General features: G+C 43.9%; 1 protein-coding gene across 5 annotated transcripts in view; it reads left to right on the forward strand.

Moving 5' to 3' along the window:
- The first annotated feature begins 1,263 nt into the window (after positions 1-1,263).
- Positions 1,264-27,967, forward strand: part of FAP (fibroblast activation protein alpha) — a 53,497-nt gene continuing 26,793 nt past the window's right edge. Inside the window, exons 1-13 of one of the 5 annotated variants that reach the window (XM_083407951.1) lie at positions 1,269-1,417; positions 5,308-5,394; positions 8,323-8,407; positions 12,206-12,274; positions 14,296-14,391; positions 15,492-15,586; positions 15,664-15,738; positions 17,541-17,593; positions 19,206-19,278; positions 20,992-21,112; positions 22,381-22,535; positions 24,143-24,246; positions 25,164-25,299. In XM_083407951.1, coding sequence (XP_083264077.1) covers positions 1,331-1,417; positions 5,308-5,394; positions 8,323-8,407; positions 12,206-12,274; positions 14,296-14,391; positions 15,492-15,586; positions 15,664-15,738; positions 17,541-17,593; positions 19,206-19,278; positions 20,992-21,112; positions 22,381-22,535; positions 24,143-24,246; positions 25,164-25,299 — 1,236 coding nt within the window. In that variant the 5' untranslated portion in view covers positions 1,269-1,330. Of the gene's footprint in view, positions 1,418-5,307; positions 5,395-7,675; positions 8,019-8,322; positions 8,408-12,205; positions 12,275-14,295; positions 14,392-15,491; positions 15,587-15,663; positions 15,739-17,540; positions 17,594-19,205; positions 19,279-20,991; positions 21,113-22,380; positions 22,536-24,142; positions 24,247-25,163; positions 25,300-27,967 lie in introns of those variants that run through there. The other 4 variants (XM_083407947.1, XM_083407948.1, XM_083407949.1 and 1 more) reach the window with 4 other exon arrangements.

Below are 27,967 nucleotides of genomic sequence, written 5' to 3' on the forward strand. Positions count from 1 at the left end.
GACCGTTTTTCCGAGTCATGTGGCCAGCATAACTAAGCCGCTTCTGGCGCAACGGAACACCAAAACCAGAGCAGCGCACGGAAATGCTGTTTTTTACCTTCCCGCCGGAGAGGTACATATTTATCTACTTGTACTTTTTTTGGCGTGCTTTCGAACTGCTAGGTTGGCAGGAGCTGGGACTGAGCAACAGGAGCTCACTCTGTTGCGTGGATTCGAACCGCCGACCTTCTGATCGGCAAGCCCAAGAGGCTCAGTGGTTTAGACCACAGCGCCACCCGTGTCCTATGTATATGGTAATGTACATTAATAGATGCAACTGCACGTTGCAATTTAAATAGAAATACATTTCCATGGGGGGGGGGGAATACTTTGGCCACCTCATGAGAAGAGAAGACTCCCTGGAAAAGACCCTGATGTTGGGAAAGATGGAGGGCACAAGGAGATGGGGACGACAGGGGACGAGATGGCTGGATAGTGTTCTCGAAGCTACCAGCATGAGTTTAACCAAACTGCAGGAGGCAGTGGAAGACAGGAGTGCCTGGCGTGCTCTGATCCATGGAGTCACGAAGAGTCGAACACGACTAAACGACTAAACCAACAACAAAAAGGGAAAACACCAAGTGGCTTGGATGCCCGTTCAGTCTGCTGGCAGGGTGCTGCTCCAGGTTCCTCTATATTTTTATGCTTCCTTTTCTTTCTTTCTTTCTTTTTCAACAAAAATAACAAACAACAAGCAACCACAAACAAAGAAAATTATACACAACAATATCAAATCCATAAAATGGGATTCTCCTGTGACTTCCCTCCCCTTGTTCCTTAAATCCCCTTTTCAACTGCATGTCATTTCTACTCCAAATTGGGTTTTTTGCCTCAAATTTCCTATATTCTGAAATTACACATGTTCTTAAAATCCTGTTTAAATGTATTAACCTGTTTACAATACTTTTGCAAATACATAATAAATATTTACCATGCTTTTTAAAAAATTCTTATCATCTTGGTTCCTTATCTTTAAACCAGACTTGTCCAGAGCAACCCACGAACAGAGGACACCTTCAGATAGAGGGGAGAACAGGACTGTCCTCTGCAAAGGAGGACGGCCAATCTTAATTCCACCCATTCGTTGCTACTAACTTAAGTCCTTCTTATGCAATTGGCTTTCCTTTGGATTCGGGCCTACCTCTAATGCAAGGCAGAGCTGCTATTTTTAAAATATATTTTAAAGAGGCAAGACAACTGGGGGTGGGGGGGCTGGTTCACCAACAGGCCTGTGAGAAGCCTCCCTGCCAAAAAACAAACAAACTCAGAGAACCTACCTGCTTTGCTCAGTATGGTGGTGAAGGAAAGGAGGTCATCTTCTCTTCCAAGGCCTTCCTGTGAGCAGATGTTGGATAAAATTGCTCCTCAGTTGCAGGAGGTAAGGGAAAATGGCAATCTTGCACCGAGGTAGACTTCTAGTTAACACGTGCGCAGTTTGGGTGGCAATTTTACACGTGGACTCAAGTCTCTGCTACTTTTAAGACTCTTAAAATGCTTGCAGATCCAAGAGCATGGCAAGTTGTCGTTGCTGTTGAATTTGCTTGCAACTGCTCTGTTTTGCATTAAGGTGGTCCCTGGTTCAAATCTCGTCTCAGCCAGAGATATCTCTTTAATTAGCTAGATTCTCTTCCCCAGCCACCCAGCCACAATACTGTACTCTTTAAGACCAGGGGTCAGCAACCTTTCTCAGCCGTGGGCCAGTCCAGCGTCTCTCAGACTATGTGGTAGGCTGGACTATATTTTGTTGGGGGGGGGGAATGAACGAATTCCTATGCCCCACAAATAACCCAGAGATGCATTTTAAATAAAAGGACACATTCTACTCATGTAAAAACACACTGATTCCCGAACCGTCTGCGGGCCAGATTGAGAAGGCAATTGGGCCGCATCTGGCCCATGGGCCTTAGGTTGCCTACCCCTGCTTAAGACCCTTGCTTGCATACCTTCCTTGGGACTAAAATAAATCCTGCTACTGGCTTGTGTTTAAAGCCTTACCAAGAAGCAGTGTAAAACCCTCATGCATAACCGATAACCTGTGGGAAGCCTGAAGGCAGGAATTAAGATCCATTTGGTGACGTGCTATGCAGAGTTCCTGTAGGGATTACTAAGCTAACATTTATGAAGTACTTTTGAATGCCTGAAATGAGTTATATAAATCCTACATAGATATTGAACCAGCTCCTTCCTTGTGCAAGGATTTATTTCTAAACGAGGGGATATAATTTGCCTAACTTTGGCATTTAGCTGGGTAATGGAATGAGTTTTAATTCAATTGATCAATTTAGGTTGCAATTCTTATCTAGGAGCAAGACCCACTGAATTCAACGGGACTTCATTCAGTGTAGACACTATTAGGGCTAGAACTGTAAATCAGCAGGTATTTTAATGTTAATCGACAAAAGTCCCAATATTTCCCTCCGTAACTTTATTATTTATAATAATTAAATCTCTTTACTCCCCTATACCCGCAGGTATCAGGGCAGTTCACAATGTATGAGCAGTTGTTCACAACATATGTATGCACATGTCACAGTATGATGCCATTTTAAATGGGGACCGTGTATCTTGTGTAAGAGTAGTTTTGTTTTTTTTTAAATGCTGCTTATTAAAATAATAGAAAGTAATTTAGAATTTACTTTTCAATTGAATAGAAATTTAAGCAAAATAGGAAAAAAAGAAAAACAGAAATAGTAATTTTAACCCCCCCCCAAAAAAAGCCTGTTTAATTAGAAATGTATTTTCAATCAAAATTACTGATTTTTAGTTGAGGAATCAACTAAACATTTAGCGTTATGGCAATCATTCTGTCAGTGCCATAATTTCTGCTTGCCAGATGGAATAGAACATCTCCCCCCCTCCCCACACCCTGTTCTGGAGGGGTTCTCGCAACTACTCTGAGCCATTTGGGCGTGGGGGGAGGACCCCAATGTGTTAGCAGAATTCTTTATGTGACTTTCCACTACTGGGACTCATTAATTGAATCTGCCCCCAAGGGTAGGACTCAAATGCAGTCAGACTCAGAGAAGACTGACTGACATTAATAAGAGCCTATTTGTTTCAACAGGTGTACTCTTGAGTAGGAAGTGTTTATTGAGGCAACAAATATGAAAATGTATATGCACGTAATTTCAATTTGGCCTTTCCTTTTTATGGCGTAAGTGAAATAAAATGTGTAACACTGGAACAGACTTTTGTCCACGTGTGTTGGTTGCATCAGCATCCTTTCGGAAGGTGCTTGCAGCTGCGCCAAGTGGCCACTGGAGCCCGCTGTAGTGCTTACCAAGTGCTGTGCAGACTCTCTGCTCATCCGCTCTCTCCAATCATATCCAGCAAGGAGAGACGAACCTGGGAACACTAGAAGGATATTTCAAAGAAATCAGTAGGCTTCAGTACTGGTTCCTGGTCCTGATCCTGCTGTGGTGGTAACAGGTATCTCTTTCTACCCCCTGTAGGGAATAGCCTGTCATTGAAATTCTACTCAGTATTGATCCAGAGTAGATTCCGACGTATAGTTAGCAGAGTAGAAACTTAAACACGTTGCAGGACTCCCGAAAAATAGACCAGAGGCAATTGTATTTCATTCAGCAGAGCTTTACTGCTACTGAAGGCAAAAGAGTATAATGGTCACAAATCCAATACACTCAAGATTGGCACTGTCCATAAGAAATCCAGTTGCAGCAGACTTAAACTTACAATAACTTATAATTAAGTCTAAACCTTAACACTAAGCATACTATGTACAGAACACCATGCCAGAAGGAAAAGAGAGAGAAAAGACAAAGTGAATCGCAGGCTCCTTCTGGCCTCTTATTATAGCATGACCTTGGCAGAAGAGATAAGAGAACCAGTTTAAGCCTGCTGTACTCAGCTTCTCTGAAGGAATAACCCAAAGATCACGAACCTCCTGGTTGCTTGTTTCTTTCACACAGAGAAGCTTCCAGAACCCTCTTGAATTAAGTAGAATAGGAAAAAGCTCTACACATCGGATCGATACGTTTTATACCAAGAAATGCAAACTGACATAGCCAGAGCTCAGTGGTATCTCTAGGCAGGCCTGGGAATGTTTCCTGTCCAAAAAAAACCCTAGATAGCTGCTACCAGTCAGTGTGGCCAATTCTCAGCTAGGTGTACCAGTGATCTAACTCAGTATAAGGCAACTTCCTGTGCTTCCTAACCATGATGCTACAAAATTCATACAGCTCTACTCCATCTGTGCTAGCGGGGGGGTGGCGGCAGTTCCCTTACCCCAAGTTATTTGAAGGGTTTGTTTATGTTGGCTCTATACTTCCTTTCATTCCAAAACATTCCGACTTAACAATGGAAACTTCTAACCAATGAAATGAACACAAACCACAATATGTTAAATTCCCCCAAGGATCTAGGCTCCACACTTTTAACTATTGTTTACCAGCATCCGGTTCTTCTAAGACTCAGGCTTTCCATACTGAACTTGTAAATCTACAGAAACCGCTAGTCCATCCAGCTCTGGTGTGAGGAACCTTTGGTCCCCCAGATGTTGCTGAACTACAACTCCCACAATCCCTGGCCAAGGCTCATGCTTTCTGGGGCAGATGAGAGATAGTTCAACAACATCTGGAGAGACACCAGTTCCCCATCCCTGGCCTATTCTTTGGAGCAGTGACTCCTTAGGAACCTGGGCAGAGACCATTCTTTCTTACAGAGACATCAGAAATTACACATATATGTGTAAAGCATGCTCTCACCAGGTAAGAAAGGGAGAAAAGAAAAGAAATCATTGTAGGGCTTTCACCCAACTAAAGAAATCTTTGTCAATTAATTGTATACATTTTATTCAATCCATCGGTTGATTAAATCTGTAGAAATTTTCAAAAGAGAAAAGAATAGTTCTAAAGAAAAACCAAAATGTTTTTAGATTATGCGTCTTTGTCAGAGCAGCGACCTTCTTACAAGAGTCATTCACCAGTCACTCTCACTTTTTTAAGATAGCATTTTGCCAGCCACTATTTTTTATACGTACTTGTATTGCCAATAATTGCCTGTTTAATCCAGGCATCTTTGTAATCAACTAATTCTTTTACAATAGATTAATCTCAGCCACAATCACAACTACAATTCTATACCCACTTACCTGGGAGTAAATCTCATTGGACTCCATTGGACTTCTGTGTAGACATGTGTAAGTTAATGCTTTAAACACTGCAGCCTTAATTTTTTTTAACCCTCATTTGGTTTAGTGAGTTTTCTTCAATGGACGAGCAATATCTTGGTGTTAATGCTTCTACCCAGCAGCACACAGGCCATTGCTGGTTTTTTGAAGCAATCGCTCCTCACCTAGAAATGAGGATGAAGAAGCAGAAAGCCAAGACAATGGAGGTGAGCATGCTTTTATTGACCACGTGAGCAAATAACGCCAAAGCTAAGTTGTCCCCCCCATCATTAACTTTTTTCCCTTGGCAAGACTGTGGTTCCTTTGATTGCCACAGGGAGGCAGAAATTCAACAAGCTGAACTTTATCAGTGTATTTCTGCACTGGCATGAAATTCTACCTGGTGAATCTCCGCCATGCAGCTCTTAAAGGCATAGGAGGCTCTTCAGCAGAAAAGAAAAAGTGATGAGCCCCATTGTTCTCATGCCATACAATTCATTGAAGGCTTTCTGCCAAGATCTCCCCAAACACAGAAGCTGCCATGGAAGAAAATTGTCTGGGCCATTCATTGTTCAAATATAAAGTGTATCTTTTAGACCAGCTTCTATTTCCAGCATCTGCTGGAGAAGATCTTGTGTTTGCGGACTGTTAGTTAGCTTGGTGGCCAGGTGTAAGCCAGCTCTTTCCTCCTGCTGCTATTTCGCATGAAAAATGCAACAAGGAGAAAACGGTTCCGGTGAAAAGGCAGTTGGCTCATACTCAACCTCACAAAGCTCTCCCAGTTTCTTAGCTCTGGTGTCCTTTCAGCGAAAGCTGCAAGCTGGGTGTGACAATCTTGCTAACATTTGAATGCTCTGATCCACTTCCAATCTGAGGTCATCAGCTGAGAATGTTATTAAATGCTGTTTGGCAGACCTAACCAGAAAAGGTTGGGGCTTAAGTTTCTGTGTTCAGTATGTTGAAGGGAAGGCTAGAAATCTAGAAAGGAGGGGGACACAGTCTTTGATACACAAACAATATCAGTGTTATTAACCAAGGTACCAACAGCGGAATCCTACTTAGCGTGTTTCTTCAGAAGTAAATTCCACTGAATGCAATTTTCTTTCAGCTTAGTGTGCTTAGGATTGCAGCATGAAGGATAGTTGGCTGCTGGCACAACTGCACAGTACATCTTGGCCTTTTGCACAAAGCAATAAGCACAATTTCTTCATCAGTACAGTCCTGTGCATGCTAAGAGGCAAGGTGCCCCTTAATTTTTCTCCTGCTCCCTTTATACATTAAATACTATGCATGTTTTATGTAGAAGTGCTTAATGGAGCTTACGCCAAAATAAACGTGTGCAGGTATGCTTGTGTGCATAGGATTGCAGGTTAAAGGTTGAAACTAGGGATGGGAGAGACAGTCAATTCAGTTCACATTTAAAGGCAAGCCTACCAAATTTGCACTTTTTGAAATGGCACATGAGCCACTTTTCCAAATTCACACTTCTCTGACTTTTCTGTTGCAGTTCTCCAGTCAAGCAATGTGTACAAAAACACAAATACTAGAGTAAAGTGTACATGTGTATGTATCAGTGAAAATGACACACGCAGATACTTGCTGGCAGAAACATAGCATGGGGGAGGGGCTGCCCGGGCAATGGCTCTGGGCACATTTTTCTGGGATGATCCCACCTTGCAAAGCAGCTTGGAGCAGGTGTCGCTCCAGTGATGGCAAGAACTGGACTGGCGCAGCGGGATCCATTCAATCACCACTTCCCATGCCCTCCTGCCCCAGGCACCAGCAAACCATGCTACGCCACTGCTTTTTGGGGGTTGACAGGAGTTATAGTTCAGTAACATTTGGAAAACAGAATATGAGAGGACCGGACATGTTCAAATAACTTTCCTGCAAAAGTATCAGAACGAATGCTCAGTAAATGGGCTGTCTGCAAGAGACACCCTATCTTCACCCTTAAAGAGTCACTCCTAACAGCTGCCTTCTTCATTTTCATAAGGAAAGCTTTGTGCCAGCAAATCGAGAAGAACGCCTGGTTAATAGCTTGTGTGGAAGAGGCAAATTGTTTCAATTTCCTTTGAAAAAACACAGTGCTAATCAAAGAGCTGTTTGGGGTCTTTGATGAGGACATAGGAGGCTGCCTAATGGCAGGTCATATTATTTCTCCATCCAGTCCAGTATTGTCTGCTCAGGCTGACAGTGGCTCTCCTGGCGTCTTGGGCAGAAGTTTTTCACCTTGTGTGATTACCTGCTATCTTTTAATCGGAGGTGCTGGAAGTTGACCTCCTTGCATGTAAAGCATGGGCCCTACCAAAGAGCTGCAGTATAAATCACACGTGTGTGTGTGTGTGTGCGCACATACAAAACCCCCCAACTATATTTACATATGTAGATCCACAGATTCTCCACTTCTTCCTTAATTTGTTGTTGTATTATGAGTGCACCATCTTGCTTTTGAAAACGTTTCCTACTTCAAGTATTGCCAAAACGCACTGTAAATACTTCTCAGGGTGAAACAGCACATCTCCAATCTGCTGTTGAGTCACAGGACCCACAAACCCTTCATGTAAGCATCGTTAAGTTATGGTTTACATGAACGGCCCGCTGCAGCCACCCACAGTTCATTTCAGGGCTGAGAACGCCCTCAAAAATCTGTTTCCTATTTTATGGAAAAACCTCTGAAATTTGGCATGGATTTTGAAAGCACATAAAGAAAACTGTCTGAGGCTTGGCCTCCGTTTGAGAAAGCTGACGCTGCTTTTGCAAACTGCTCTCAGAGATCCAGTGACCGGCATCCAGAAGAGGGAAGGAGAACTAAAAAATCTTCCTTAAGAGAACAAGCGGGAGAATGAAGGTCTGTAAAAAATAATAAAGTGATACATAAATAGGTCTGGATTTTGGAGAGCTTTGAAAACTTTTTGTTCTGTTGCTCGGCTGTGAGAAAATATCAGAGGCAGAAGGCAAGCTCTCAGTAGGAAAAAGAAACTGAAAAAGCATATGGCTCGAGACATACTTGAAGGAGACTTCAGCTGTTGGCATACAATATGCTGCTGAAATCCTATAGTTTTGCTTTGGGAGGAGGGGAATGGACTACAACAAAAGTCTTGAGAACTGTCATTTAGGGAAGACTTGAATTGTAACTGATTTCTATTCTACAGATCCAGCTGAAAATCTTAGTGGGAGTGATCTCATGTCTTTTCCTGTCTTTGTTCATTATGTTAGCTGTATTAATTCCTCCGAAAGGTAAGAATTTTCATTCCTGGAAAATACAAAATCCTATGTCCATAAACGTGTCTGCAAGCAGAATTATTTTCGGCAGGACTTAACATGCATGTAACTTTGAGTAAGTTTGCACCCTAGCTTTTCTTTCTTTCTTTTTAAGCTACAGCTAACTAGTTTAACAATAGGGAAAAAATCCATTTGCTGTCTTCTTGCCAGCGCTACTGTGGGTTACCTAAGGTATAGGGTTTGGGGGCTGCCATTATCTATACCCTGGAAAAATACAGATGCCTGCATGTGTCGATGCAAGGAATCTTTTCAAGTGAAAAGTCTAGTTGCATTGCCATTGGTGCGCATCACTAGTAATACATTTTGACAAGGCTACAAACAGTGTTTGGAACGGCCATCTACCTGTTAGCATGCATTTCCGAACTCATGACATTTATGGCTTGTTTTCCTCCTATCCGTTGCTTTGGATCGGGTTACTGATAATCCTGGGTACATACAGTGTGCAAGCACTTGAGTCTGATAGGGTTTCCTTATGGGATCTGGCATCTTCCTGTATGTACACGTGAAGTCAGGCCTATCCAACAGTCACTCAGAGATTCAACATTAGTCATGCTCAGCTTATACCCACCGAAATGAATGCTCCTAAGTCAACTGATCTTAACTAATGAGTGACAGATACCACCCCATGACTGCCGTAACAGAAAGCCTCTCAAAAATAGAAAAGAAAAAGCTCATCCTACTCATTTTTTTAAAAAAAGAGAAGAATCAATGTTTCCTTTCTTTCATCAGGATAAAATAATGGGAATGTGTATCGGTTATTTTTGTTGCTGTGCATATTGTGCGGGGAGGGGAATCCATCCTCCGTTAGTTCTATGTTTATATAAAACAGAAAATATCCTCTATTAATTATTTGTGTGGTAAAGGTAAAGGTACCCCTGCCCGTACAGGCCAGTCTTGACAGACTTTAGGGTTGTGCGCCCATCTCACTCAAGAGGCCGGGGGCCAGCGCTGTCCGAAGACACTTCCGGGTCACGTGGCCAGCGTGACATCGCTGCTCTGGCGAGCCAGAGCCGCACACGGAAACGCCGTTTACCTTCCCGCCAGTAAGCGGTCCCTATTTATCTACTTGCACCCAGGGGTGCTTTCGAACTGCTAGGTTGGCAGGCGCTGGGACCGAACAGCGGGAGCGCACCCCGCCGCAGGGATTCGAACCGCCGACCTTTTGATCGGCAAGCCCTAGGCACTGAGGCTTTAACCCACAGCGCCACCCACGTCCCCTCTGTGTGTGGTAGAAAACCAATTATTCAGCAAACCTTAAATGCTACCTTCAATTGCTTTACCAAAAGGTCCCTTAAGCTACTATGGCTAACAGCAGAGCTGAGAGATACTTAGCCTGAACTTTTGACAGGCAAAGCATTTGAAAAACAGGGCAGATATTAATGAATTTTATTACTGATGGGAGGCTAACATTTTACAGGGTATAAAACGTTCATAGCTAGTAATCTTGACAGCCATTTATTTCTACTAGCAGTAGATAGCTTTTGGCACTTGGGTGCATATTTTTAGGGCTCAACTTATGTCAGTGATTGTGAGCTGTTTCAAACTGCTTTTAATATTAGATTTTAACATAACCAGCCCTGAGACCTTAGGATGACAGGGAGGTGAGGTAATTAATAATGATAATATGATTAATATTTTATCTCTGTAGTCAGCTGGGACTTAATTAGACTGGCCTTCATCTGTGCTTAGCCCCAGTAACCTTGTATTCAGAACAGATAACACAAGAGACAAGACTGCCTTGAACACATACAAAATGGCTTTTTCTTCACAATGAAGAGCTATTCCTGCATAATATATCTAAGGACTGGGAATAAGAGATTCCAGGACAAGAAGTTCCAGCTTAAGCTTAGGGGCAACTTCTGTCTTCAGACAGCTTCTGTCCTTAGGCCCTTTTTCTCAGCCAAGTGGACCCTTTGCCTCAGGCCTCAAAGCTGGACCATTGTGAAGTCAAAGTCAAAGTTTATTTGTTGTTGCGACCATCCTGGTCAATTCAAGCGACCATTGTGAACATTTCTGGTGCTGATTTCCCTCAGCAAACAAAATGTTCATGAACATTCCATGATACCACAACAGTTCATCCAGTGTGTAGGCAGGTACTAGAGCAGGAATGGGGAATATCAGGCCCCCCCCGGGGGGGGGGCTGAATGTGGGCCTCCAAATTTCTTTACCAGGCTCTTCATCAGACCACTCCCCTCACCAGGCACCTCAAGTGCTTTTGTCTGGCTGGAACGTGTCATTGAACTACGATAATGTTTCTTTCTTGCCAGGATGAGCAAAAGAGAGAAGTGTCTGTAGAAATCTCTGATTGCTGTGAGGAACATCTGTTGCTTCACCTGCTCTACCCTCTGGTCCCACTTCACCACTAGCAGGTGGTTCTCAGAAGGTTGACCATAAGGGAGTATGGTCTTCAGGTTGAAAAAGATTCCTCACCCCTGTACGCGATGATCCGCTACAGCCACCACCATGTCCTTCAGTACATTGCAATATAGATTATATCGCAAATATGCCGTCAGTCCTGAAGAAAAATATGAGCCCTGCAAGAGTCAGATGAAGACCATGTAGCCCTCCAGATGTTGATAGTCTCCAGCTGCCATCAGCCCCAGCCAGAATGAGCAATGGTGAAGACAGATGGGAGTTTTAGCTCAACAATATCTGGAGGGTCACAGGCTCCCCAGCCCTGAGCTGCATAAATAGGTGACAAATGTCCTGTGAATAGACCTTATAACTATGAATCATGTAAGTTCCTAATACTTTTAGGCATTCTGGTAGAATTGCTGGCAGTAGCATTTAAGATCCCCACTGCCCTCGCGCCCAAATGGCATTGTTAAATATCCTATATACCAGAAATACTATTAATAGCAGGTGTTTTATGTTAATTCTATGCTCGCAATAGACATTTTCAAAAGTTTTTTTCTCCTGGAATGTGTGCAGCGAGTCATAAGATTCCTTTCACTTTATGCTGATTAAAATGACACCCTTGTGTTTTAATGAACTGTAGTGTAAGCTTTTTATCCTTGGCTTTTTTGAAGCTCTCAATTAGAAACTGCCATCTGATGGGAGACGAGCATCTTCTTTTTCTTTCATGAACATTTATTTTGAAAGATTATTGCTAACTCAGTATTTGCTATGATAGTGATTATTCGTGTGCCTAGACTGGCCTTCGGGTTTATTTATCTTGACAGCTTTCTTCTGCATTTGCGCTGGCGAGGAACAGTGTCAACAATAGAAGTGACATGTGTGTTCTAGAGTAACTAATAGTTACATAGAAGAAGAAAAACAAGCATTATCTTTCCTTTTCCTTTTTAAATATTGATCTGTTAAAGTAAACGTGGTGATATGTTTCATCAGGAGTCTGAGTATATGACCTTGAGGGAAGTCCCTAAGTGAGGGAGTTATGGAGGAGCAAGTATCACCAGATGCAACGACCAAATATGTTTCTCCTCTGAGCACCTACTGAAATGGTGGTCATCTCAAATCTCCTTATTTACTTCAGCGTCACAAAGTTTTTGAAAATTGATTTGAACACCTAGCTACGGAAAACAAGATATTTGTTTCTGAGAAACTGCTTGCTCAGAAACAACTTAAGGCTTGTGGTAGGTATTGTTCTAACTAGGCCAGGTTAAAAACAGACACATTTTGCAAAGATGTGCTAGCTTTCTGTTTAGCTGACTTAGAGGGACAGACTGAGCTCAGACGTTCTGCTAGCAGAAGCCAGTGCAAAGACTCCTGCTAATGCAACAATGCTTTCCCCAGGACCAGCCCAAGACATTTTGGCACCTGAGGCGAACGACAAAATGCCCCCTGCCCAACAGGGATCAAGGGGTGAGTGAAGTATACATCAGGAACAAGCGAAGAATAAAGATCAACAGGAAGCTGGGGGAGGAATCAAATCAATCTTACCCAATGCTTGAAGTAGGAATCAAAGGCCTTTGTGAAGGGGGAGGGAGCGAAGATGCCTGATCTGAATCATTCTGGGTGGGTGCAGAGCCTAGGAGACCCCCTTTCCTCCCTGAGGTGGGGGAAGGCTAGCAGCGCCTCTCGTTCTCCAAGAGGCTGCTATAGAGGCAACATGGGGGGGGGGGAGCTGCCAAGGGGCAGCAGATTCAGCCTCCAGTTAGTGTGGTGCAGCCATTGCTGGCACTGCTCCAGCGGGCAATACATTCCTTGCAGGCTAGATCTGCTGCCCCTGTAGATCCTGCCACCCAAGGCAGTCGCCTCACCTTCCCTCATGGGTGGGCCAGCCCTGCATTCCTTCCACTGCTCCCCTTACTTAACCCCCCCCCCATGCCTCCCAGCCCCAGATCTGCTCTGGGTCAGGGGAACCCCCAGAACAGCACCCAGGGGGTAGGAGAGGGGAGATCGTTCTGTTGGGAAAACAGAAATGCTTACGCTGATGGAACGATCTCCTTGGCACTAACCAGAATTCCAGGGATTACTCTCTGATGAATTTAAAACACACACAAACACACAAGTATGTAAAATCATTTGTGGGTAAATCAAGGACAGAAATGCAACAGGAAACAATTGCAAAGCTAGCATTTGCAGGAAACACTCATATGAGGCTTGTACAACTGTGTTTTTCAGCTGTTCTCTTTCTAATCCTTCATAAGTATGTTACAGTAAATGTGCTCCACGTAGGGAAACCAAGATGGAATGGCATGTTGACTCTTTGATCTGAGCCAACAGAGCTTAATGACTTAATATGTTATGATGAATGCCTGAAATTGGTGAATTTCTGCAGTCTGAATTTTATTCCAAAATATTTTTTGTGAATTTCATTCACTCATTTCATTCACTCATTTCATTTGATTTTATTTCATTCCCCCCTCCTCTTTTGGGATGCCCCCTTCACTTTCATTTAGGTGGTTGTTCAGTGCCAGCATTTACTGGCGTACGCCTGAAATTTCCGGACATTCACAAAATTAGTCTTGGATTGTTAAAGTCTGCCAAGTTTTGGCCATTCACATGGACGTGTTTTAAAAATAAATACAGTTTGAGAAATACAGCTACGGCTGATATACGTCCGGAATTTCCCAGACATCAAAAATGATGTCCTGGCAGAATTTTCAAAAAGGGGGGGGGAAATGTCTGAGAAAACGCATGCATATGGCAGCCTATATAGGAGTGCTGGTTTAGGGGTGATTTTCAAAAAACAACAACAGGGGGAACCTACTTCTTCTTTTTTAGATTTTCCAAAGAAGCGCAACAACTTTGCTCCACCCCCCCAAGAAAAAAGCTCAACAACTCCCCGCCCCCCAAAAAAGGCTCAAAATCCTTTCACCGGATTTTCACTTTTTGAAATATGGCAACCCTAAATACACTGAAGAACACAGGAAAGGGACCAATGATTCTAAAACCTAGGACAGAGAACTTTATTGAACATAGCCCACCTATGTTTGATATGAATGGAAAATGTTGTTTCATTGTTAACTCATTACATGGACTAGTTCAGCTGTGCTGACTGGGGCTGATGGGCACCAGATTGGAGGAGGCTGGAGTGCACCTGCTTAGTTCATGACATAACAAGTGGAATTGACATGTGGGTGTTTCCAGTTATCAGTCAAAATGAAAACTGGCATTCTTCAGAGACATAGAAAACCAGATTCCTTCTGGTCTGAGGAAGACATCTTTTGTGTGAAATGAAGGGTTACTGCAGTTCACCCAGCCTGGTACTTTTCAGCGTGGTTATAGGCGGAAGGGTATGTGTCATATCATCCTACCAGGTCTACAACCTCCCAAACCCTCAGATTAGTGGCCAATTCAAAGGAATAAAATTCTAGAAACCATTTGTGCCTCTTGGCCGTGTTGTTATTAAATATCTCATTCCTGTTCTGTTTTTAAAGTTCGAAACAAAGGAAGCAATCCTAGACCTTTAACATTAAAAGAATATCTGGATGGAGACTTCAGTTACAAAACAATTTCTCCTTACTGGATTTCGGGTAAGGGACGGCATGATTTGTGGTTCAATGAGTATGTGGTGCTGAAACATCATTTTGGATTATTATTTTTTTAAAAAACATACAAACTACAAAGCTTGTGTCCATTGATGCTTTTGTTTTTGTTTTATGTTTTTTATGGGGGGTGTTTTTAAATATTTTAAGCTGCCCTGAGAAATGTAAATGCAATGGAAGTATGGGGTATGTGGTTTCTAAAACGAAAAAGTAAGTGTGGCTAAAATGTTCAAGGAATGGGAAAAGGTGAGGTGTATGGGGTTTCATTCTGCCATGTAAGTGCCTTGGTATTAACTAGTGATTGCAGATTGAGATCAATAGGATTTGCAGAAAATAGGGTGGCAGAAAAACGGCAGGAAAGAAGGGGGTGGCAGAAAGAATGAAAGAAAAGAGCAGGGCAGAGGGAGAGAGACAGAAAGAGAGAGGGAAGGAGGGAGGGAGGTGGTAGAAAGAGAAAGTTTCTGCTGTTTCTGTAAAGCAAGCATAATATAGAACCCAGCAGTATAAATTGTGCATCGTCTAATCTCTGCCCCTATCTCAGGCTGCGTAATGCCAGTGTGGTGTAGTGGTTAAGAGCGGTAGATTTGTAATCTGGGGAACCGGGTTCGATTCCCCGCTCCTCCACATGCAGCTGCTAGGTGACCTTGGGCTAGTCACACTTCTCTGAAGTCTCTCAGCCCCACTCACCCCACAGAGTGTTTGTTGTGGGGGAGGAAGGGAAAGGAGAACGTTAGCCGCTTTGAGACTCCTTAGGGTAGTGATAAAGTGGGATATCAAATCCAAACTCTTCTTCTTCTTCATACATTAAAAACACATGACTTCCCCAAAGAATCCTGGGAAATGTAGTTTACCCCCGACATAACTGCAGTCCCCTGCATGCTTAACAAACTACAGTTCCCAGGATTTGAGCTACCTGAGATGGCTCCATCTCCCCCCCGGCCTCCACAACCTGAATTACAGCATCAAAGTATTGTTATTTTACATCCATTTCCAACGTCATTTGCTGTAACAGATGCTGTAGTGAGATGAAATTTGTAACCAAGCTTATTGTAATCATTCAGGCTATGTTTTTCCTCCTCCCTCCTAAGGAAATGAATATCTCCATCAGTTCTCAGAAGATGATATAATTCTTTACAATGTTGAATATGGGCAGTCACACACACTCCTGTCTAACAGCGTACTTGTACGTATTACTGTAATTTTTAAAATTGATCAAAAGGCCATGCTTTGGTTTCTAATTCATATCTTTAAATCTTTTAGAAAAAAGTCAATGCCACAAACTATATCCTGTCAGCTGACCAGAATTTCATGCTGTTGGAAAGCAACTACTCTAAGGTAAAACGTTTTTCAGCTGAGAATTGTGGGCAGGATCCAGTGCACTTGTTATGTTTGTGTAACTCCCCGTTTTTAGTGAACATTGGTCACGTTGTTAGTGAACAATAGAACTCCCCCCTCCACCCATGGACTCCTCATGTCCTCCCCAAATCTGCTCCATAGGTTTTAAGGAAATTCGTGGAACAGTCTGGGGGAGGGGGTGCAGGGGAAGAAGATGAGGGAAGCTTCATTGGGAAGGAGAAGTTACAAAGCACTACTTTGGATACAAAGCCAGTGTGGCGTAGTGGTTAAGAACAATAGTATCGTAATCTGGGGAACCGGGTTCGTTTCTCCGCTCCTCCACATGCAGCTGCTGGGTGACCTTGGGCTAGTCACACTTCTTTGAAGTCTCTCAGCCCCACTCACCTCACAAAGTGTTTGTTGTGGAGGAGGAAGGGAAAGGAGAATGTTAGCCGCTTTGAGACTCCTTAAAGGGAGCAAAAGGCGGGATATCAAATCCAAAGTCTTCTTCTTCTTATTATTCCTTAGCTTACAATCACCCCTGCTTCCCACCACCAATGAATCAGAAGTGGCGGTGATGGGGAGTGGAATTCCTCTTGTGATTCTTCTGTATAAGCAAGCATCTCCTAATTCTGCTGACGAAAGGATCCTTTTGCAATAAACCAAGAGGTGCACTTTCTCTGTTGTCAGGGAAATTTTCCAGTGGTCCAAGGCAAACACACTCGTGTGATAAGGGCTGAGATGAAGGAGAACATTCTGAGCTCTCTCCACATAGAGACACCATGGTTTTGCAAGGGGAGGGGAGGCAACATCAATCAAGAAGCCCCATCCTACTCTGCTTTCGTTCCCATTAGCAGTTAGGCAGAGTGGTCATTTTAGGAATTGCTATGCAGCTTTTGTAGATTGTGGGCAACTTATTATTTTTACTACACTGAGAAATACATCAAATGTCTAAAAGATCCTTCCCATGTTGCATTCCATGTGTGGAAATATTTCTTAGTGGAATGGAGGAGACTTTTAGCTCACCTTTAAAAGAGAATCTATATACTGGGCATTTCCCCCAAAAGGGAGTCAAATGAAAGCACAGCTGTCTCTGGAAATCTGCACTTCTCTGACTTGTGAAATGCAGTTTTCCAGCCAATTAATTATACAAAACTACATTTACTTAAAGTGTGGATAAAGGTGCATATGTTTGTGAAAATAACTAAAACGCATTGTGTAAGGGAAAAGCCACTTTCCAACAATGTGCACGATGCGAAATTGCAAAGAAAAATGTGTGTATTGAAAGAAAACGTGCACTGAAAAGCTTAATGAATTTTCATGAGGATAAAAATAAAAATCACAAAGTGAAGTGGAAATGTGGAGAGTTGAACTTCAGACTGGGGAAAATGAGAGACTGAAGCTGACAGATTTGCCCACCCCTAGCAATAACAGGTCCCTATGACGAAATGCGAAATGCGAGAAAACTTTGCCCATGGGTTACCTGAGTCTCATGGTGGGTCTCAGGGATGTGCACTGTAGATGTCAACACACTCTACTTGGCTGAACAACCTGTGTGATGATTGTCCCTTATACTTTCTGGAAGCTAACCCGCTATCACCACCAGGAAGCATTTCCAGCAGCTTCCACAAAGTTGTGTTGTGTTAACTGGTGCTAGGACAGTGCCATTGTGAAGGTTTGCAGAGCTTTCATAAAGTGAAACTGTCTTCTGTTAAAAAAGTGTTGGGAGGAATACTGTATGTTACTATGTTTCGGCTGTAATAATAACTAATCATGTTATGTCTCTGTTGTAACTTTTTCAGCTCTGGAGGTACTCTTATACAGCATCCTATCACATTTATGATCTTGGAAACAGGTAAGACTGAAAAGGTTATCTTTTATACTGACCCTCGAGTCAATCTGTTCCGTGTTTGCTCTTGGTCTTCTATTTGGGCTCCTTTAAGGCATACTTTTTTTCCTCTTAGGAGAACATTGATGGCCACCAACTTTGGGGGGCTTTAAAAGACAAAATCAGGGAGGATAAGGCTGTCAATGGCTACCAGATACAGTGGCTATACTCTGCGTCCACAGTCATCATCATCATCATTTATTATTTATAGCCTGCCCATCTGGCTGAGTTTCCCCAGCCACTCTGGGCGGCTTCCAACAAAACACTAAAATACAATAACCTATTAAACATTAAAAGCTTCCCTAAACAGGGCTGCCTTCAGATGTCTTCTAAAAGTCTGGTAGTTGTTGTTCCACAGAGCTGGTGCCACTACCGAGAAGGCCCTCTGCCTGGTTCCCTGTAACTTAGCTTCTCGCAGCGAGGGAACCACCAGAAGGCCCTCGGCGCTGGACCTCAGTGTCCGGGTAGAACGATGGGGGTGGAGACGCTCCTTCAGATATACTGGTCGGAGATAGCAATGCTTCTGAATTCCTGTTGCTGGTATCCACAGGAAGGTAGAGTGTGCTCTTGTGCTCAGGTCCTGCTTGAGGGCAGTGGTGCCAACTTGGCCCCCAGATTGTGGGTGTCCAGCGGCACGTGCTGTGTGATGTCATGCTGCTTGGCCTCTGCCCGCCGCCACCACTCACTGCCTCCTCTGGCTCTCCAGTGTGGTGGCAACTGGGCCAGGGCCTCTGCCTCTGCTGTGGGGCCTCTATTGGGGCTTGCCACAGATATGCTTGAGCACCCATAATGGGAATTTTGTGGGTGCCGAGGTGCCCCAGGCTCTTGTGAGTTGGTGCCTATGCCTGAGGGGTCCCTTATGGTTGACAACTGTGAGAACAAGGAGCTAGACTACATCAACCACTGCTCTCCTTATGTTCTTCTATTAGTTAGGCTAGCTAATGGGCACATTGTTTCCAGTGACATTGCTAAATTATCTGCTTCTAAATGGTTATATCCAATGCTGCACATAGCAAATGGGACTTCCCCTTCCTCTCTTCTCCCTGCGTGGCCTCTGGAGCAGATTCTAAAGGTGTCCAAGGAAGGGGAGAGGAAAGTTCTGTTGCACAAGCAGAAGTCTACTGCACTCGCGGAACTCCACCACAGGATATGACCCAAATATACTTGGTGTGTGCAGTTTTTAGGCTCCCTTAAATCCCAGCATTGCCATGACTACAGGAATACAATGGGGCTTGCCTCTGCTGCCCAGATGCTAAACACATTGACTTGGGAATAAGCTCAGTCAAATTGTTGAAAAAGAGAGTTTTATAAAGTAAAAAAATAATAAAATGAGTATCTGTAACCATGTACATGCCTAGATGGCTGCCCCCAACTATAACAAGAAATTAAATAAGAAAAGAAGCACCGGCATTGGTGGGCTCCATTGTGCCCATGCCCACCTAGGTGCCCACGAGTGTCCTTTGGGTTTGCTGCTGACCCTTCTTTGGGGATTCTTTTGGGGAAGCCAAGGGCTTTACATGAAATCTGACCTTGAAATATCGAGCCTGCCTTTGTATCTTTCATTTCTTTCCCTTTGCAGTGCTTTTGTCAAAGGACACGAGCTTCCACATGGCATTCAGTATATAGCCTGGTCACCTGTTGGACACAAATTGGTCAGTAAGCTCACGAAGTGTGAGAATAACGCTTCTATTTTTATGAGATTCGTTTGCCTTCAGTGTTTGCGCAGGCATCGTTTTTGCAGGCCTTCTTATCTCTGCTTATCAGCTGTGCTTTAGAATATTGACTCTTAAAAAGATAAACACTCCACAGCTGCCTGGAACTGTGGGTGCTTTAGCACAGAGCCCTGGTAATTGTTGGACCACTTTGTCTTCTCTGAAAACTAGACAAACCGAAGGTACAGGGACCAGGGTGTTAGGATCTCTTCATTTGCTATTTACCCAAAGACTGTAGTTTCTGACCCTCTGCCCAGATGCAAAGAGAGCACTACTGCCACACTGCAGTTCATTTCAGCAGCTTCCCCATTCTTGGGGTTCATATTTCTTCTGTACCACCATGAACCTCTAACCCACCCTCCCTACTGAGAAAAGCATCAGGAAGAGTGGATTAAGGATTGTGAAGCTAGAGTGAGGAGCGTGCCCTCTGCCGGGAGGACCGAGCCCTTAAAATTCATTGCTTGTGGCCTTCCAAAAACATGGCCATGATTCAGGTCCCTTGTTATGTACCCTCTCAGCCCTGTTAGCCACAAGTCTATTTCTGCATGCCATGGCACTGAGAGCTGTCCTGTTCCACAAAAACCTAGAGAAGGGCCCCTATTTGTGCCCTATTTCTCCAGGACAATATACAAAATAATAGGGAGGGTGAGGCTGTTGGTGGCTATTAGCCATGATGGCGATGTTCTCCCTCCACTATCCATGGCAAAATGCCTCTGAATACTGAACTCCAGCAGCGATCTGGTAGGCTGCTATGAGGACAAAATGCTGGACCAGCTGGACCTTTGGAATGGTTCAACCCCCTGGGTTCTTACAAGATCAGGTGGTGTATAAATGCAGCAGATAATAAATAAATATATGGCCGTTGTGTTTTATGCACACAGCAAACCTGTGAGATCAGGTAGGCTTGGAAATATTGTCTTGCCCACGGCGGACTTGAACCCAGATTTTTCTAGTCCACTGGCAATATTGTATGGACTCAAGCATACTAGCTTTGCCCCTCCAGACGCTGCTGGGCTTCAATTCCCACCACTGAACAGGTTTCCAATTGTTTAAAAATGTTTTAAATATGCTTTTGTTTTATCTTTCCACTCTGTTGTCTTACCACTTAGGTGTTTGCTGCCCTGGGCTTCTGTGAGAGGAAGGGCAGGAAAGACAGTTGAATAGTAGGGTGGTATCCATTGCTACTCAGAGGAGACCCATTGAAAATAACGGACATGGCCAACTTGGGTGCATTCATTTAAATAGGCCTATGCCTGAGTAAAACTTAGCTGGATACAACTATTCTTATTTATCATCCCCAGCCAGCATAGTCACTAGTTAGGGATGGTCGAATCTGCAGTCTAGCAATAGGTTCTTCATTGCTGATATGCATGGCATGAATCAGATCTCCAAATTCTTGTGTGTGAGTGAGTGAAAAGGCCCCCATTCACACAGGAGAGATATAATTTTATCCTCGACTTGTCAGCCCCTAGCCACACTGAGCATTACTCCAAAGGATTTTCCTTGCAGCCTAGGGGAGTGAAAACTTGCACACTCTCTGTTGTGTAGAAACAGAAGTGCCTTCTGTCCTTTGCATCTAATTCCCTGTTTAGATGTGCTACTGTCCTCAATAACTTTGACTGCATAAAATGATTTTGGGGTTTTTCTTCCCAGGTTTATGTGTATCAGAATAATATCTATTTGAAACAAGGCCCCAGAGAACCTGCTGTTCAAATAACTACAAATGGTTATTGGAATGAAATATTTAATGGAATCCCTGACTGGGTCTATGAAGGTAAACATCAACCAACCTGAAATCAATATTATTGCCACGTGAGGCAAGAGTTGGGCAGCAAAAAGATGTGATGCCCTGAGCTGCAGCCAAATGTTGTTCATAGTGCTGTGTTTGTGTAGAAGGCTTATATGTCTCATAAGGAGTCCCTTCCTCAAAACTGCAAAAAGCTAACTGCTAACTACAAGCCAGCATGGTTATTCACCATCATAATTTACTATTTGTCAACAGCTTTGCTCAACGTTTTACAGCAATAACATGCATTCTCACTGTGGTTTCCTAACATCCCGTATCTTGGGTTTTCACATCCTGCCACATATTTCTTCAGAATAGGGTGGGGGGATATTTCCTTGTTAGTTTCTGCTAGGTTTTAGACCTACCCACTTTTGTACGTTCCTCAGATATCAGTCATAAAACTATCTGTCTAACTTAAGAACTAGTATAGTGTTTATCTGTAATATTAGGACACAATTTCTTCTAATTTGGCTTCTAAAACACTCCACTGATAAAAGAGACTCTGCCTTGTGGGCTAATAAGGCCCAAGCCTCATCATTTGGTTCGCTTGGCCATTTCAGCGAATATTACCTGTACCCTTCAGTCAAAATTATTCACGTTCTTTATCTCAAGAGTATTTAACATCTGTGAATATTTTACATTCTTTGAATTGTCATTCTTGTTGCTCTTATATGTACTTTGTGAATTAGAAACAAAAGGCTCCTGCTCACGTTGCTTGCCAACCGCATCTATCTCCTGACTTCATGCAAATCCAATGGGGACTGCGTGATGACAGCCTTGCATTTTTATGTATATAGGAAGAAAAAATATATAACCCATGCTATTAACTAACATTCTTACACATTTAGCTCTGCAATGTTCTTGGACATAGTTACATTGATTTAGGTGAATAACTAGGGCCTCCCAAACAGGGAACCCTCATAACATAAATCCATCACTGCCAATAAGGCTGGAATAATGCTATGCTTTGTTGCACTAGATTAGTTTAGCAATAGGTATGCCCTATCCTCTCCCCTTCCCTTTTAAACTAGCCATGGCATTTATCCAGAAAAAAATGAGGACAAATCTGTACAGCAGAAACAATGTCTCACGTGTCATTAAAGTTGCAGGCTTACCTCTGGGACAGAGCTGCCTTTGATGCATAGCAGCTTATCAGATAAATGGGTTCTATGTACACTGGTGTCCTTACAAGATAACGGTAGCTCATGATCCTCTTTTGTAGTAGAATAACATATATTTAACATGATTTCTCTTAGAGGAAATGCTTGCTGTAAAATATGCACTGTGGTGGTCTCCAAATGCAAAGAATGTGGCATACCTACAGTTTAATGATACTGGAATACCAGTTATTGAATATTCATATTACGGTGAAGATCAATATCCTAGAAAAATAAAGATACCATATCCAAAGGTATGTTTGGGGTTTTGTTGTTTGCTTTGCTTGGCTCTGTTGAATAAGATCTGATTATATTTCAGCGTCGAAACGCTTGGATTTCTAAGATTTAATTGCTGGATTTTAATGCCTATTATTAAACTAACTATTGGGTTAAGCATTGTATATTTTGATGATGACATAATAAAGGGCCTGGTCCATCGTTTCACCTTTACCGTTGGACATACTCAGCCCTTGTCAGGCATCAGGGAATCTGATCCCCACACAGTAGGCGGCCAGGAACAGATAGACAAGGGAAGTCTTACCAATGTCCTTTATTCAATATTCACAGAGATGCTGCCTCTTTGAGTAATGGCATTGTTCTGAGTAATCTCCACACACACCCCAATTGTCAACAGCACCACCTGCCTTACACTTAGGGCGATTTGTCTCCAAGCCCTTTGCTCTCCTACTTTCAATGCTCGCTGGGTTCTGGGAGAAGGAGGGTCTGGAAAGCTTTCTAGTGATAACGTGTCAGCCAGCTGCTCTAGCTCTGGCTCCCCTGCCTCCTCCTCTCTCGTTATTTCCCAGCTCTTCCTGTCATCTACCTCTAAGCTGTGACCTCAGGCAAATCACTGTTGTCAATCTATACTGTCTTCCTCTTCTCTGGAAAGTTCAGGCTGGGTAGGCGGGCTCCACCATTCCTCCTCTGTCCAGTCCCTGACATCCCTTCTGGTAGCATTCCCAGGATGGCTGCCGACAGAAAAGGATAGAGACTGGTTGTAAAAGGTTCTTATGCATTCAGGGAGAGGAGGGGAAGAGGCAGCTAAAGACTGGATCCCTCCCTTCAGTATTTTGAAAGGGAAGTGTTTGGGTCAGTCAAAGTTGAGCCAGCTAGCCTGGAAAGCTACTGTAGGAACTTCACCACAGCTCTGGGTTGCTTCCAGGGAGAAGCCTATTGTGTGGGCAATTCATTTGTGGATGGCAGTTGTGTTGTGGTGAGAGCACAAATGCAACTTGCGAATGTGTAAAGTGTGATTCATGGCATGCCTGGGATATTGCTATTTTAAAAAACTGATTTATTGTATCTTTGTATTTACGTTTCCCGTGGTCTTAATGTATTTTCTTTTGTATTAATACAAATCTTGGCCAAAAAGCAATATAGATGTAAAACATATGATGATGATGAAATATATTATAATTATTTTGCTCAGTGCCTACTGCAAACTTTCTTTCCGTAAAGGAACAGGGCTCACATGTATGCCAGCTTTTCTCAAACTTGGGTTCCCATATGTTGATAGACTACAACTCCCATCATCCCCAATTAGTAGGACCAGTAGTCAGGGGGGATGGGAGTTGTAGTTGAAGTCCACTTACCCTCTTTTGGGGTGGGGTGGCATTGCAGGATGGCCAGCTTCCCCCCCCCCATGATGCAGAGCTGGGGCACCGGGGGCTGCTCTTGCTGGAGTGCGAACTTTGGCTTGCACTCCCAGCTTGAATCCAGCTCCGTGCCAGCCTGCCAAATTGGCCAATGGCAGGCTGGCACGGAGGTCAGAGCTTCTTGGGAGTGGGCCTGGGGGAGCAATCAGGCTTCCCTCAATTCCCTGGAGATTATTTTGAACCTGATTATATGTTTTCCTTTGAAGGCTGGGGCTAAAAATCCTACCGTCAGAGTGTTTATTGTTGATGCTACATATCCAGAAGCTTTAGGTCCTAAGGAAGTACCTCCTCCAGCAGCGATAGCATCAAGGTAGTATTTTGTGAAACTGATATTTTCTTCTTTGTTTCTTTTCTTTTAGCAATAGAATTTTTATTTTAAATAGTTTGACCCTGGGCTCCCCACCACCCCTGCCCCTTGCAGATCTGTTCTATGGAAATAGTGTAGATGCTTGCTTTTCATTTTCCACTGCCATTGAAAAACTGCAGGTGATATCCTACTAAGTCAAAGACCCACCGGAATTGGTGAACTTATGTTCCCTTTCCCCTTTGATTTTAATGGGTCTACTCTGAGGAAGACAAATGTTGGACATTACTCCGACAGGCATAGGGAACATGGGCATAGCCAGGGGGAACAGGAGGGGCAGCTGTCCCCTTCACCATCAAATCAATAAATAAAAATATTGAACTAAAAGTAGAAATTGTAGAACGATTTGGGAAGATTTTTCTGAGCATTTGGAGTCAAAAGAAAGCAATTTAAAACAACTGTTGTCGAGACATTTCATTCCAAATCTGGTAGACAAAGCCAGACAGAGGATGATGACAGGTGGGTGTCCTGTCCCCACTCCCCACATAAATCCTGGCTATGCCCATGGTGGGGAACCTGGGGCCAGGAGCTTGCATGTGGCCCTCCAAACCTCTGTCTGGCCCTTAGACCATACACTCCTCTCAGCCACATCCCCTCTCCCCACGCCACACCCTTCAACATACCCTCCTCAAGTGTTTTGACCTCGCTAGAATATGTTCTTGAACACTGAGAATGCTTCCCCTTAGTCTGGCTAGAGGATCTGTAACTGTGGGATGTGTAAGTGTGGCCTTGAAAGGTTGCCCAGGTCGGAATGCAGTCCTTGGTTTGAAAGAGGTCTGTCTTGTCACAGATGTATTATTAAACACGCCATGCTGACCCCTCTCATAGTAAACAGCCCCTTTCTCTCCCCTCTTCTTTTCCAGCGATCACTATGTCACTTGGATTACTTGGGTGAGAGACAACCGAATCTGCGTTCAGTGGCTGAAAAGGATCCAGAACTTTTCTGTGTCAGCCATCTGTGACTACAATGACCGCTCCAGGTCCTGGGACTGCCCACAGGTACTGTTTCCCACCAAGCTAGTATTTTGATAGAAGACTTGCAGAAGTAGCTTCCGTTACCCACTGGTGAGCATTCACGATCACTGTATTACTTTTGTGCAAATTGTATGCCGGGGAGGGCAGCCAGCCTTTATTGGTTCCCAAGCCCCGCCCATCTGGCCCGGCCGGATTGGCCAGGATTCAAATCAACAGGTGGCAGGAAAGCCTGCCCATCTCCAGTGGCTGGCCTGGGAATTCCCCAATGGCCGACTGCCTAGCCCCAGTGTTACTCCTGAGGGGAAGGAGCTGGACATGACGGGCCGCAACAGCCACCCACCCTGTCACCAGGTAAGCAGCCAGTCATATTCATTTTGTGCAAAAGTGGGGGGAAGGGAAGAGTTTTCCAAACACTGGGTTGGACCCCATGCTCTTGTGATTGGGGCTGTGCTCACTGACAGCTCCCACTAATTGCCTGGGGCAATTTTCAGCAATTTCCCCTGAAGCCCAAGGAAGGGCGGTAACTCACTGACAAGTTCCAGGTTCAGTCCCTGGCATCACCAGGGAAGACTAGGAAAGACTTAGTGCCTGAAACCCGGGAGAGCCACTGCCAGTCTGAACTAAATGAACCCTCGGCCCGACTCAGGGCTCATCCATACTGTGGTTTCATGTGGGTAGGAAGCTTCCGGGATCTCCATTAAATCTTTGTTGTCCATACTACATTCTCCAAATCATGGCCTTCCCACACTTTCCCCTCCCTCAATCCAGATTTTCTTCTGTAAATTTAAAGGTACCCCTGACCATTAGGTCCAGTCGCGAACGACTCTGGGGTTGCGGTGCTCATTTCGCTCTAAAGGCCGAGGGAGCTGGTGTTTGTCTGCAGACAGCTTCCGGGTCAGCATGACTAAGCAGCTTCTGGCAAACCAGAACAGCGCATGGAAATGCGGTTTACCTTCCCGCCGGAGCGGTACCTATTTACCTACTTGCACTTTGACGTGCTTTCAAACTGCTAGGTGGGCAGGAGTTCTTCTGTAAGGGATACCCTAAAAAGGAGTAGCTACCACTGACCTACAGGCAGGGCTGTTTTCAGCCAGAATGGCACTATTGCCATTATAAAAGAACACGGGAGGCCTTCATGGTGACTTCTGGCACCTCTTTTTCTGGAAAAATAGCACTGCCTAAGGGCTATGGCCCTGCCCTTATATTCTTACACCTACTAATGGGGTTACTGTGCTTGAATTCTCTTTGCCTTATTCATACCATCGTTGGCAGTGGCCCTGCTCATCTACACGGAACACAGAGTCAGGTTTCAAGCTGCCAAATTATGCTCACTGGACTTGGAACCAGCATCGTGGCAACGTCAGGTCCAAACTCCAGGATAATTGCACTTCTCCGCATGTTGCCTGATGAGAGTCACTGCTGAAACCTCCACCACGTTCTGTTTATCAAGTGCTTTTTACCATATCAATCTGTGCACCAATGGTTAGTTAACAGGAGTGCGAGCAGATGGGAGAACTCCATTAAGCAGTGTTTGCTCAAAAGATCTCTAGGGGAATATATTTCCATCTCTTACTTTGTTTTCCGATTAAACCGGAAGTAATAATGCGTAAGAAATGTGGACTACTTCATATACTGGAAGATAATAAAAATGCAGTGGGAAAACAGTGTGAGGAGATACAGTGCTGCAAACTCAGAGCTGTGCGCTGAACTTCATGTTTACGTTCAGCAAATATGTCCCGATGAATAAAAGTTAAATGCAGGCAAGAATTTGTGCGGTCAGCCAGAAATGCCCACCAAACTCAACTTTTTGAACGTGAAATAGAAGTTAAATTGGGATCGCTTATAGAAATTAAAGCATGGACATGATTCTGTTCACACACACACACACCCCCCGCACTTGAATTAAACTGTAGCTATGCCTAATTGTATACAGGGCCAGAGGCACCTAGTTAATAGAAGGTGTTGTGCAGGAAAATGCATCAGAGGAAGACGCAATATGTTAATCTGCTTGCCCCATTATGCTTTCCAACTATCAATCATGTAAGCAATGTTTTCAACTATCTTGCTAATATGCTTGGGAGAAACCTCTGGAAACAGACTGTACTCCTTTGCCAAGAAACTCTCTGTGTTGTGTGTGTGTGTGTGTTATTTTAACATGGTTTCCATGCAGGAGGTGAAAAACCCTCTACTTGCTTTCTTTCTGGATTCAGTATTTCCATACACCACACTCTCTGTCAGGGACTGGGAGAGGAGGGGTAGGAATGGTGGATACTGCCTCCTCAGCCTGAACCTTCCAGAGAAGAGGGAGATAGTAAGGATTTACAGCAGGAGTTTGTGTGTTGAGGACCCGCCACCCGCATGGAGTTAAATAAGACACAAGGACACGTGTATTTTGGGTTAATGGGCTAAAATAAGGCCACAACTTTATTGGTTACAGCATGTGAGAGGTATTGGCTTAGGCATTGGATCAAACAATCTATACCTGACCCCACCCCGCTCAGCGAGGTCAATCAAGGGTTAACAGCCAATGGGAGGAGCTTGTTGATGCAAATACAACTGAAAGCTTCCCCAGACATCATCGGGGGTCGTGCCATGGCCCTTGCCACCAGCAGGGCATCGGACGGGATCCACGACTGCCGGATTCCTTTAACGGAATACCCAAACAAGGGGAGGGGTAGGTGATGGCCACAAC

Source organism: Podarcis tiliguerta (assembly GCF_965153285.1).
Source record: "Podarcis tiliguerta genome assembly, chromosome: 1".
Classification (NCBI taxonomy): Eukaryota; Metazoa; Chordata; class Lepidosauria; order Squamata; family Lacertidae; genus Podarcis; species Podarcis tiliguerta.